Source organism: Meles meles, chromosome 7, assembly GCF_922984935.1.
Source record: "Meles meles chromosome 7, mMelMel3.1 paternal haplotype, whole genome shotgun sequence".
In the NCBI taxonomy this organism is placed as follows: Eukaryota; Metazoa; Chordata; class Mammalia; order Carnivora; family Mustelidae; genus Meles; species Meles meles.
This window is the reverse complement of record NC_060072.1, coordinates 2,862,018-2,874,930: the sequence shown is the minus strand read 5'-3', so window position 1 is coordinate 2,874,930 and position 12,913 is coordinate 2,862,018. Positions and strand designations below refer to the sequence as shown.

The following is a 12,913-nucleotide window of genomic DNA, read 5'->3' as shown; positions in this document are numbered from 1 at the left end:
AGAGACGTGTTTGCTGGGATATGTGGGAGAGAATTGCCTTCTCGTCACGCAGCATTCCTCCTTTCTTCTGGAATTCTGCCCGTGACTTTGCTTGATTCCCTCTTGCTTCTCCCACTGCTGTGCTCACCCGTGTTGGGATGCTCGCCCGCCATCGCCGGAGCCGGGGGCCAGCTGTCCCCGTGTCCCTGCTCCCCGGCGCCGCCCCAGCTCTGGTGTCGGCCCGGCCCACAGCAGGGGTCAGCCAGTGTCTGCCGATTGAAGGGTGCCCTCCAAGGGAAGGCCAGGCTCGAGCCCTTGGCGTCACAGGTGTGCCCTTGGACAGCCTCGGGTGCTGGTGCATTACACTCTGCCCGGCCCGAGCTGTAAAGGCAGCGGGGCTGAGTCTGAGGAGCCAGCACTGGCTGCTCCGGGCCTCCCCTGGCTGACCCGTGTCTCCAGCCCATCCTTACTTGTGACCTCCTCTGTCTGGGGGTGTCCCTCTTTCCCACCTCCTGCCTGCCTGAACCTCAGCTGTACCGTTTTCGTTCCCTGCCTCCCCCTTCCTGGCGGTGACGTTCCAGTGGGAGCTCCCTGTGCCTTGTGCGGGAGGCGTGTGTTCTCTTGAGAACTTGGGGCTGTCTTGGGGGGGTGCTCTTCGGGGCACCATCCCTGGGACATCTCTCCCCCTGCCCATCCCTGGCGTGCCCCGTGCGGTGCTGTCCTTGGTCCTGGCGCCTCCCCCTCACCTGGATGGGAGCCTCTGTGGGGCCGCAGGAGGGATCCGTGTCGCTTCGTGAGTTCTCGTGTATCTGTTCTTCCGTCTGAGAATCCTTCATGGCCGCTCGGTCATATGGTCATCAGGATGGAGACCTGTCCTGCCCAGAGAATGAAGCTGTGGTCCCGGTAGTTACCTGCTGGTAATGAGTGAATCCTTCTGAAGTTTCATGGTCTTGGGGGGGCTGATACATGCCTGTCATTTTCACTGGAAGCTGCTAGAACGTCTGGTTCTGTGCGGGTAGCTTTAGGGGCTTCTGTGGTTCGGGGCTGCAGAGGTGGACTCGGACTTGTTCAAAGGTCTGCCTGCGAAGGTTTAAAGGGGTGCTTGCTTCACCTCCCCCCTCACCCACCGTGGCACAGCAGCCTTCCCGGATGCCTGGTCAGGGAGGAGACCCTCTTGCTTCCCCCCTCCCTTCCTCCTTCTGGCACTCCGTCCCTTTCTCCCTCCCTGCCTGCCTGCCTGCCTTTTCCCTCCCTCCTTCCCTCCCTCCCTTCCTTTCAGCATCTTTGTGGAGCCGTCATTTGCATAGCCTCTGTTCGCTCACTTAAAGTGTACAGTGTTTTTAGTCTATTTGCAGAGTTGGACAGTCATCACCACAGTCAATTTTAGAACATGAGCCTTAGCACGCAGAGAAACCCCAGGCTCCCCGGCAGTGACTCCCCGTTCCCTCCTCCCCGGCCCCTGGCCGCCACGCATCTGCTTTTTGTTCCTGCAGACTTGCTTGTTCTGGACATTTGCTCATTCCTGTGTGTGGATCATAGGACTGTGGTCGTCGTGACCAGTTTCTTTCCCTGAGTGTGACATTTTCGGCTCCATCCACGTGGGAGTGGGTATCAGCCCTTTGCTCTTCGTTGGAACCTGCTAGTACATTCTGGTGTGCCTAGGCCGCCCGTTGATGGGCCTGGGGACTGTTCCCACACCTCGCTGTTCCAGAGCTGAAGCCACCGCATCCTTTCCCTGGACGCGGTGTCCCCGCCTCCCCACCCCTCTGCTTCCCTGGCTATGCAGAATTTGTTTTTGTGGCCGTCACACACCAGGAGTTTGACTACTTGTGTATGTCTCCAACATGATAGATAGTTTCATTATCTCTTCTTAAAACCTTCTGTAAGTGACGTCAAACTGGGCCTATGCAAGTTAGTCTTCGGCGGAATGTTTACCAGTTTACCGATCTTGGTTCTTGCATTTCCTTCGTGTTTGCTGTGCTTAGTGTTCCGTTATGCTCCTGTTCCAGCTGATAATGGGCAAACGGATGATGTGAATTCATTCTTCACTTGTTAACGTATGAAGGGTTTTCTTGAATTTTCTTTCTTAGTGCTTGCGGCACCGCTGACCCGTCCCCTGTGTCCTTACGCGAGGCTTTCTCGCGGCGTGTGCCTGGAAGTGCCGTCATGTCGTGTGTCTGCTTTCCGTAAGGGATCGCTGGGGTCCTCTTTAAAGCCAAGAGTTACTGTGGTGTTTTTAAGCAGTACTATTTGTTAACAAGTTTACGGGGAGCGTATTTTTTAAAGGACGATTTCATTATGTGGAACGAGGTGGGCGTGTTCCTTGCCACTTACTCTTTTAAAATGGCTTCGCTGAAGCCTGTTTTTCTTTTTAGCGATGCAAGGCTAGATAAAAATGCAATTTTAATAAGATAAAACGAGATGCCTTTTAGTCTGAGCTTGAACTTTGCTGGAGCATTTTCTGCTCAATAAACACAGTGTTGTGCCCGTGAAGAATTAAGGCGCCGGCGCCGTCCTGGCAGGGAGGGGCCCGCAGCGCGCGGTGCTGTGCGACTCGTGAAGGTGCCTCGCACAGAGAGGGCAGAGACCCCCTGCCTGCTGGTCTGGAGCCGTCTTCGTATCCTGAGACACGAGGGAAGGGGGCAAGCCAGCAGGGTAGGTGCACAGTACTGGCGAATGCTGCCTGTAGGTCACCCCGCGGTCGCCAAGCTGCTGCCAGTATGACGGTCTCATTTCTTGTAAGTTCTTACTCCCATTTCTGGGACGAGGAAGCTAAAGCTGAAAGCAATTATCTAGTCTGTTTGGTTCTTGAAAACTGGAAACCTTCTACCAAGGTCAGGGGAGCCTCCAAGAGATTTCTGGAAAGGGACGCTACAGAGGGGTTGTGCTTGACCTCCGTGGGCTGATACTTTCTCTTTGAAACGACAACTACAACAGACCCCCCCAACTCTCTGGATTCTGTGGGTCTGACTGGTCACAGTGGGGATGGCGCATCTCTGCTCCATGGTGTCACTGGGGCGGTTCAGAGGCCGGGACGGAAATCAGAAGAAGGCTCGTGCCTCACGCCTGTCGCGGTTGATGCCGGCCCTCGGCTGGGACCTCCCCTGAAGCTCTTGGCTCTTGTGCTTCCATGCGGGCTTCCCTCATGGCTAGTTGGGGCTTCTTCAGAGCCTGGTGGCTGGCTTCCAAGGGAGAACCCAAGGGAGCCAGCTGGAAGCTGCGCTGCCTTTAAAAACTTAATCTTCATTGAGATTCGCATATAATAATATGTGAATTTAAGTTCCCGTACAACACCATTGCCTGGTTTAACGATCAAAGTCAGTGGTATTGTGGTGTCTCCGCAGACTTAGCTCACCATCGCTGTGGTCAACGTTAGGATATGTTTGTCCCTCAAGAGGAAGCCCTGTCGTCTTCGCTTCACCCCAGCCTCCCATCCTCCACCCCAAGCAACCACTAGTCTACCTCCCGTCTCCCTTCTAGATGTTTCGTGTCAGTGGGATCGTAGGACAGGCGTTGTTTTATGCCTGGCGGCCTGCACGTAGAGGGACGTTTTCAAGGATCTTCATGTTGTTGCATGAGCCAGCGCTGTGTTTCGTAGCTGAGGACTGTTCCGTTGAAAGTATTCCAGGTTCCACGTTTCTGTTCTCTTAGGCTGTTGTAAATACCAATGCACTTTTAAAACTTTTATCGGTAAACTGAAAGATTCTCACGAGTTTGGCGTCCAGTGTGCCTGGCTTTGGCTGCCTGATACTCCTCACCACGCCACAAAGTGGGGGCCAGAAGAGGTCCATTAGATTTTGCCGAGCCATTTTAGGATATAAGGGAACGTTTTCTGTAATTAAAATGTTGTGCCACAGGCACAAACACGGAGGCACGAGTGGAAAACTGAAAAAAATGCCCCGGTATAGAATAATCTCGTGTATATTGAAGACAGTGTCTGCAGACCAGTAGGGAATCGGAGAGGCTTTTAAGCAGTGTCATTGGAGCAGTGGATTATTTTTTAAAAAAGTTTTCTACAGTCTGTAGCAAAATAAAATAAATTCTAGGTAACTGAAAACTTGTGAGTAAAAAACAAAACCGCAGACGTGTGGAACTAGGACCCAGTTGGAGGTTTACACCATCTCCATAGGTCTGCTGGGCTGAGTGTTCCTGTGCTCCCAGAACTCGCTGGCAGCCCCGGGTGGTGTTAGGACATGGGGGCTCCGGGCAGTGAGGAGGTCCTGAGCCTGGAGCCACCCGTGGTGGGATTAGGGCTTTTATAAAAGAGACCCCAGAGAGCTTCCCTGCCTCTTCCGCCAGGTGAGTACGCCACGGAAGGCACCCGCCGAGGCCCTCACCAGACACCTCATCAGCCGCTGCCTTGACCTTGCACCCCCGGGCTCCAGAACGGTGGGGAATCAACGTCTTTGTTTGCAAGCTGCCCGTGTGTGGTATTTTTGTTTCAGCAGCCGGGATGGACTTAGACAGTTGGGGGTGGGCCTTTTTAAGTAGCGTCACCAGAGGAGAGCCCTGTGTAACGCCGAAGAGTGAGGTTGACTTAGCCACAGAGACCTCTAAGCTTCCATCAGCCAGGAACGCGGATCTGTCGCCTGTCACCATTCTCTTGCTGCTCTGACAAGTCAGCATAACCCTCTTGGCTTATAACCAGTTACACTCTGTCTCAGGTGGTCAGAAGTCTGGCGTGGGGCTTGCTGGGCTAAAATGAAGGTGTTGGCAGGGCTTTCCGGACCTTCTAGGGAGAAGCCATGTCCTTAGTCTCTCCAGTTTCTAGGGGCTTCCCACATTGTTTGGCCCGTGGTCCGCTGTGGTCCCCTTTCTCCATCTTCACAGCCAGCGGTGCAGCCTGGATCAGAGCATTCTTTGTGGTTGTGCTCCCTCTCAGGAGGCAGGGCTTCTAGGGGCTCGCGGTTAGATTGGGCCCACCTGATGGCCCTGGCTGCCCGCCCGGGGCTTGTGTCTCAGGTTGCATCTGCAAAGCCCCTTTGCCAAGGGAGGCGGCTCACTTGCAGGGTCTGGGGTCAGGACGCGACACACTTGGCCGAGGCTCTGCCAACCGCGCTGCTGCGGACGGACGCCCTCTGGCGCATACGGTCGCTATCCACGTTGGATAGACAAACGACGGTGCGGTTACACGGTGGGACGGAGTGAAGCTAATGGCTGTCTTGTCCGGGGACGTGGCAGAGGCAGCGAAGACTGGTGCCTGTTCCATATTAGGACTGTATTTATTTATTTTCTGAATTATTTTTTCTATGCTTAGGACTATAATTTTTTAATTTTTTAGAAAAGATTTTATTTATTTATTTGACAGAGAGACAGAGGTCACAGATAGGCAGAGAGGCGGGCAGAGAGAGTGGGGGAAGCAGGCTCCCTGCTAAGCAGAGAACCTGATGTGGGGCTCGATCCCAGGACCCTGAGATCATGCAAAGGCTTAACCCGCTGAGCCAGCCAGGCGCCCCAGAACTTCTAGAAACTTTTAACAATTGGAATTAGTTATAGATTCCCAAGGCGTTGCAGAGAAGTGTGTAGAGATGTCTCGTGGGGCTGTCTCGTGATTATGTTTTTTTTTTTTTTAATTTTTATTTATTTATTTGACAGAGAGAGAGATCACAAGTAGGCAGAGAGGCAGGCAGAGAGAGAGGAGGAAGCAGGCTCCCCGTGGAGCAGAGAGCCCGATGCGGGGCTCGATCCCAGGACCCTGAGATCATGACCCGAGCCGAAGGCAGTGGCTTAATCCACTGAGCCACCCAGGCGCCCCTCGTGATTATGTTTTTAAATTTAATGCAGAGCGTACCTTTTTTGGTATGTAGCAGTGGACGTTGGGTGAGTGAATGCATTGAAGTACATTGAATGGTGGTGATACGGGGACACAGTCATGATGTAATGCTTAGTGAAAAAGGTAGGATTTCCTTCTGTTTTTAAAAATTAAAACATTCGTCTCTGCACGAAAGGCCTCCGTGTATGCGTTTGCTTTAACACGCTCACCCCCGACCGTGTCCCGCTGAGGGTGCCAGCTGGCGTCTCTTGCACAGGACTGTACCAGGAGGCCTCACTGCTAGTGGCTGAACCGAACTGGGGTTTGCTTGGTTCACATCTGAGGGGCCTGGGGTCCTGGACCTGCGGGGCCGCACTGCCTCCCAGGACTCCGTGCGCTGTCTGGTCTTCCCGCCACGCCTGTGTTCTCAGATGGTTTATATCTCCTGCTCATTCCTCACGCACGGTGGCCTGGTGGCTGGGAACCTCTAGGCCTCACACCAGTCCTCCAGGCAGATGAGGCAGGGCCAGCACTGTGGTGACCGACCTGTGCCGGGTCACAGGGCCTCCCCTGGCTGGACGCCCCCCTGCAGAGGAAGGGGTGTGGGGTGCGCCCGCCCAGCTGACTGCTGTGGTTGTCTGCCACAGGGGCTGTTTTGTTTCCGTCCATCTTCCAAGTTCACTCTGACGAGCAGAAGACTTTATTTTTAAATTTACTTATTTATTTTTTAGAGATTTTATTTATTTATTTGGGAGAGAGAGAAAGCAGGTGCATGAGCGGAGGAGCAGCAGAGGCAGAGGGAGAAGCAGATTCGCTGTGAGCAGGAACCCGACGTGGGGCTCGATCCCGGACTCGAGATCATCACCTGATGCTCAACCAACTGAGCCACTCAGGCGCCCCCAGAAGACTTGTATAATAAAACCACTAAGTCTTCTAAAAAATACGTTCATCTTCCTCTTGTGATGCTGTGTTTCGTCTGTACACAAAATGGTACCAGACGGGCACTTCAGCCTTCGGTTGTGTCCTGCCGGTGGCACACAGTCTGAGAGCGGAGGCCACCTGAACTCGGCGACGCCAGGGGCTCCCGGCGCCCAGCGGCCGCTCACCAGCGCTGCCTGAGGCCCGGGCGATGCGGTCAGGGCTGCAGCTCCCCGGGCTGAGGTCCGTTTGCCGGACAGGCTGAGTGCGCGTTGTTTGTGCGGCGTGGACTTGTGCGGTGCCATTCATCCTTCCGGGTGGGCCCCGGGACCTGCGCAGCTGATGGGGCGTTGCTCCCTGGGAGCCGGTGCTTTTCCCGAGTTAGTGGTGGGTGCTGGAGGAAGCCAGAGAGAAGCTGACCGGTTTTCCTTTCCTTCCAAACAGCATCCAGCACGTGTACGGCGCGCAGCACCCCCCCTTCGACCCGCTGCTACATGGCACGTAAGTGAGGCCTGCGCTCCGGCCGCGTTCCGCCCACTCCTGGGGGCCATGGTGACCTGCCGCCTGGGAGTCCTGAGAGGAGGAAGGAGTCTTCCATGAGCAGACACGTGTCAGGGCCTCGCAGGGCTCGTCCTCTGGAGAATGGGGGAGGAGGAAGCCCAGCCCGGAGTGGAGTGGCCTGGGCAGGAGAGCACGTGCCTGGCACCCCGTTAGTTGGTGGGGGGCGGGCCTGGCCCCGGGCCTGTTCGCGGCACTCAGCTCACTTGCCTTGCCCTCCACTGCACTCTCTGCTCGGTGTCTGGGCTCCTCCAGAGGCGGGCACACAAGAGGGAGGTGTGGCCCCACGGCCCGTGCTGGCGGATGTTCCTGGACCCCCGTGGGGGCCCCGGGTCTAGTGGTGCTGTGTCCGAGTCCAGACGCCAGAGGCCTGGGGGTGGGAACAGCCGCTCCTGCCCCTCCCCGCCCCACTGCTGCCTCGGGAGGTTGGCGGGCACCGGCCCATGGCAGGTTTGGGGACTCTGAAGGCCGTGACTGTGCGGTGCTGGGGTTCCTCCCGAATGGCTTCTGTCACCGAGCAGAGACTGCTCAGCGGGATGGCTCCTCGAGAGCCTCTCTTTCCTGCCACTGAATTCTAGGAGTTCTCTTTTTTTAAAGATTCGTTATTTGCTTGAGAGCGCGCGCGCACACGCAGCAGTTGTGGGGGAGGGAGGAGGCAGCGGGGGAAGCGGAGTTGAGCAGGGAGCCCGCGGCAGGACTCCGTCCCGGAGCCCGAGAGCATGACTGGGGGCGAGGGCAGCCGCTTCATCGACCGAGTGTCCCGGGCGCCCGAGTCCTCTCTCGGAAGCCTCTTCACCCTCCGCTCAGCTGACGCTGAGAGCGGGAAGGCGCACCTTTCGTCCAGGGGCTCCTTTCCCACCAGTCGCGGGGCGAGTCCTCTCAGCCCCCGAGAGGACAAGTCTGCCTTTGCTTTGCAGCTTGCTCAAGGCTGCGCCCAAGGTGCCCACCACGCCTGTGAAGGCCAAGAGAATCAGCACCTTCCAGGAGTTTGAGAGCAACACCAGCGACGCCTGGGATGCCGGCGAGGACGACGACGGGCTCCTGGCCATGGCGGCCGAGAGCCTGAACACCGACGTGGTCATGGAGACGGCCAACCGCGTCCTGCGCAACCACAGCGAGCGGCAGGAGCGCCACAAGCGGCGAGAGGCGCCGGGCCCCGAGCAGAAGCCAAAGCCTTCGGCAGAGCCTCCTCCGGTCCCGAGCGGTGACCTCCGGCTGGTGAAGTCCGTCAGTGAGAGCCACACGTCCTGTCCTGCAGGTGGGGCGGGGGCCCGAGTAGGTGACGTGCAGAGCTCATGGGGAGAGGGGCTCGAGTCCTGTCTGACTGGGTGGTTAGAGGGGTTCTGTCCTGTTTGCCGCGGCGGCTCATGCCTTTGAAAGACCTGGAGGTTGGGATCCGCATGTCCACAGGCCTTTCCAGGCAGCCGGGGACTTTTCTTTGTGCTCCCAGCTGAGTGCTCCTCTCCTCCAGGTGGAGGGGCGTGGTGTGCGGCTTCCGTGGGCTGGCTGTGGGAGGCTCGCGGGGAGCACCAGGCTCCGGGGGACCGTGTCTCTCCTCTAAGTGCGCCTCGGTTGTTCCAGGCGGGACATTTCCAGCTGCGGGGTCAGGCCAGCTGCACACGCAGGGCCTGCCCCTCCTTCGGCAGCTTCCAGTGACACTCCCCCCACCCCCCTCTCCCCAGGGCACCTGCACGTGGGCCCAGTTGGTAGCGGGCGGGGTCTGGGGTGTGGCATCACTGCGTTCAGGTCATAAACTCAAGGATGGGATCAGCGCGTGTCTTGTACTCCCAGGCCTGGCGCTTGGTAGCCTTTCTGGAGACGGTGCTTGTTAGTTTTGCTCTTTTTGTTTTGGGGGTTTCTGTGACCTAAAGCAGATGAGCCTCTGTGATGGGTCAGGCACAACTCTCAGGGCTTGGGGTGCCCCAAGGAGGTCCCTGGCCTGAAGCGTGTGTTCTGTGGGGCGGCAGGGGTGTGCACAGACACCCTCACACGATCAGTAAGGAGGCCTGGGGTGTGCGGGGAGGTGACAAGTGCTGTGGGTCCAGACAGGTGGGTCGTGGTCACAGCAGGCTGGAGCTGGGGCATGGTCTTCAGTCACACCATCCTGACGCCCTCCGCAGCGGGGGACACGTGAGCTCCAGGGAGGTGAGGGGGGGAGGCGCGGGCCACGGTCGCAGAGGGCCCGGCCTATGCAGCCGCAGACTCACGGGCTCCCTCTCCCAGGGTCTCTGGGGGCCGGGGGCTTGCCCTGGTTTGCAGAGGGGAGAAGAGGGCCTCGTGCAGCCTCAGCTTGCTCTGCTGGGACGCACGGAGCTGGCGACTGTCCCTCCGCCTTCCTGGGAGCTAACGTGCGAACGTCCCACTTCTCTGTAGGGGGTGCTGTGAATGCATTCTTCCCTCCGGTTTTCATATTGGAATCTAAACTATTTTCTCTAAAATAGGCTGAACCTCAAAGTATTTGAGCTTGAAAATGAACATCTGGTTAGGGCGTCTGCGAGTGGTCGAGGATCCCTGAGTCGGACACGGCGCACGCCGGTCGCTGCCCGTGCACCCTGGCCAGCCGGTGCCCTCAGATGCGTCCCACTGCACGTGCGCCGGCGCCCTGAATTCCCCTGCCCTTTGCTGTGCGCCCCGCCGCCGGGGCCTGGGTAGAGCCTCTGGGGCACCTGCCATCCGAGCGGTTGCTGGGGGCGGGTGCCATCTCGGCGGAGGGCAGGGTCTCATTCTGGGAGGCGGGGGGCCGCTGTGGCAGGAGAACCGCAGGCGGGTGGTGTGGGAGCGGCAGAGAGTTCTGTCTCGTCGTTCTGGAGGCGAAGTCTGAGGTCAGGCGGCCAACACGGCTGGGTTCTGGCGGGGGCCGTCTTCGGGGTGCAAGCAGCTGCCTTCTCATGGTATCCTCGTGTTGGGGAGACGAGAGAGGGAAAGAAGCTGTCTCGTGACTCTCCGAGAGCACCAATCCCACTGGGGCACCCCAGTCTCGTGACTTCCTCTAAACCTGAGGCTCTGCTTCCTGACCCCATCCCGTCCACGGTAGGACTTGAGCGCGCAGACTTTGGGGCTGCCTAGCATTCGGCCCTTGGGCTGCCTCCAGCCAGAGCGGGGAGCCTTGGGGTGGCCCCTCCCGTAGAAGCCAGGGGAAGGATGCTCCAAGCGGCTCGTGTTGGGGAAGGGGGCGGACGACCGTGTCTGCTTTGTGCCTCCGTCCCCCTGCGCGGCAGCTGTCTTTCCTTTGAGAACAACTCGTGTCCTGATGGCTGCTGGCATTTACCCATCGCTCACTGTGGGACAAGGACTGTCGCAGGCCCTCGTCGCGAACAGACCCCTCCGACTTTGCGGCCACCGCAGGAGAAAGCTTCCGGGGCAGGTATGGGGAGGTCACGCGGCTCACCCGGCACGCTAAGTGATGGGGCAGGGCTTTGAGTCCATGGCGTCTGACGCCACGGCCTGCTGCTAGCCTCTGGCCCCACCACAGAGAGCAGGATCTCTCCGTGGGTGATTCTACCCTGAGGGGGCATGAGGTCATGTTTTAGAACCTTTCCCATGGTCACATCTGGGGCGGGGAGTGTGTGCCCCTGGCATGAAGTAGGTGGAGACCAGGGGTGCCCGGCGTCACAGGGAGCTCCAGCCCACGGCGCACAGTACTGAGGGGGAGAAGGCCCCTCTGGATCCGAGATGGCCTCTCGGGGAGCCGACCCCACGGGTGGTGGGCAGTGGTGGGCAGAAATTGTGGGCCCGTGTTCAGTTCTCTGGGCGGCTGGTTACTGATGGGGATGGCTTACTCGGTGTTGGCCAAAGACCACGTCTGTCCTGTTCTTTTTTTTTTTTTTTTTAAATATTTATTTATTTGAGAGAGAGAGGTCACAAGTAGGCAGAGAGGCTGGCAGAGAGAGAGGGAGAAACAGGCTCCCCACTGAGCAGAGAGCCCGATGCGGAGCTTGATCCCAGGACCCTGAGATCATGACCTGAGCGGAAGGCAGAGGCTTAAACCACTGAGCCACCCAGGCACCCCACGTCCGTCCTATTCTTACTGGACTGGGCCCCGTGTGGATGTGTTGATGGTCAGTCTAGTGGGGAGACACAGGGGTCACAGTCGTCCGCCTCCGTGGGTGGGATGTAGCCTTGGAGCGGTGGGCAGGACCCAGACGCACCCAAGGGTAGAAGTACCGGTTTTGTCTTGTTGAGGAGGGCCAGGGGCATGTCAGGGAAGACTTCAGGGAGGAGGTGATGTCTAAGGTTAACAGGAGGGTGAGGGTCCAGGCTCAGGACGGGAGGCCATCCCGGCTGAGGGGAGGTGCTGGGGGCTGGGCCCGACTGCATACCCCGTCTGCACGGTTTGCAGGTTCCCCAAAGGCAGAGACCATGTCCCATTACCTTTGTTTCCCTTTGGTGTTCTCTGTCATTACACGAACGTCACTGAGCTAAACCGAGCTGTCCCCAGGGCCCAGTGATGGTGGGTTCTCCTCACCTTCATGTCCTGTTTCTGCAGCGGCCGCACGGCTCAGGGCCAGGTCAGGCCTGTTTTGTGTGATGGCTCGCAGGAACGGCGCTCTGTCATCTTCACAGTCCCGCACGCTACGTTTCATGTCACCCCGTATGTGGCGGTGTCCAAGGGACCTGCCAGCTGCCCCCGACTCCGGCCTCCAGCCCTGGGCAGACGGTGGCCTGAAAGTTAGGGAAGCCACAGGGAGGGTGCTCGGGCTGCTTACTACCTTCTGACTCTCCTGACTTTCTTAGTCAGTGTCTGAGGAGTCTGTACCTTTGTACCTGAAGGCAGGTGCACTTTGCTTGGTCTAGGGTACCACTGGCGTAATGGCGAGGCCGTGCCTTAGGCTGTGAAGGGCTCAGTGGGCGTGGCTGGGGAGGACCGTCTCCACTCCTGGTGGGGACCCAGATGCGAGTGGCTCCTGGGTCAACACTGGCTGCCCTGGAAGGGGGACGCTGATGTGTTTTCGTTGACAGTAGCAGGGAGACATGGCTGTTGGCCTTCCTGCTTCTTCGGTGGGGAGGGGCATCCGCGTGCCTTGCAAACCCCGTCTGTCCCATCTTAGAGGGGGACTGGGTGTGGGCTCGGCCCGGGACCAAGTGGTCCATTCGTGTCCCAGTAAACCACACTGATGCTCTCTGAGATGCTGGAGAAGTCAAACCCAGCCCGTTTGGATCTACGGTAGAACGTGGGACCGCTCCTCCTGCCCTCGTCTTTCCTAAGGAAAGAATCATGACTCACAGCGGAGTAAGAGATTCCGAGGGCGGGGAGGAGGGGGTCTGAACATAGCCGCCCCGGGCCTCCCCAAGTGCAGGCGGTGGGGAGGCCCTGAGGAGGGGCCGGGCTTGCTCTCACCTTGACACCCACTTCTTTAGGCTTTTCTGGACGCTTAAGTGGGCCAGACTCTGCCCAGAGGCCGTGGGCCGCAGTGCTCCCCCGTAGCCCGAGGGTTTCTGTGTGAAGCCTTGCCAGGCTCTGTTTCTAGGCTCATGAGTCGGCAGGAAGGAGGGAGCTGGGGGTCTGGCAGCAGCGCACGGCAGCCGGCACGTTTCCGTCTCCCTGTTTGTTTCTCGTCCCGTCTCCTGGAGTCGATTTCTCCCTCTGCTTTAACTTCCAGTTTGGGAAGAGCTGACCATTCCGGGGGATTTAGACCTGGGTCCGTGCAGCCTGTCCCCACCTTTTGCTTGTGGGCCCCTTGTTGGTCCCTGGTGGTTTTTTCTGAG

The 12,913-nt window shown here is 58.3% G+C and overlaps 1 protein-coding gene across 2 annotated transcripts in view; it reads left to right on the top strand.

Annotated features, from left to right (window-relative positions):
- The window catches only part of TBC1D22A (TBC1 domain family member 22A), a 298,612-nt gene that overhangs the window by 11,300 nt on the left and 274,399 nt on the right, over positions 1-12,913 (top strand). For both annotated transcript variants that reach the window (XM_046013568.1, XM_046013567.1), the window contains exons 2-3: positions 7,094-7,150; positions 8,125-8,465. In XM_046013568.1, the coding sequence (XP_045869524.1) occupies positions 7,094-7,150; positions 8,125-8,465 (398 nt within the window). The remainder of the gene's footprint in view (positions 1-7,093; positions 7,151-8,124; positions 8,466-12,913) is intronic.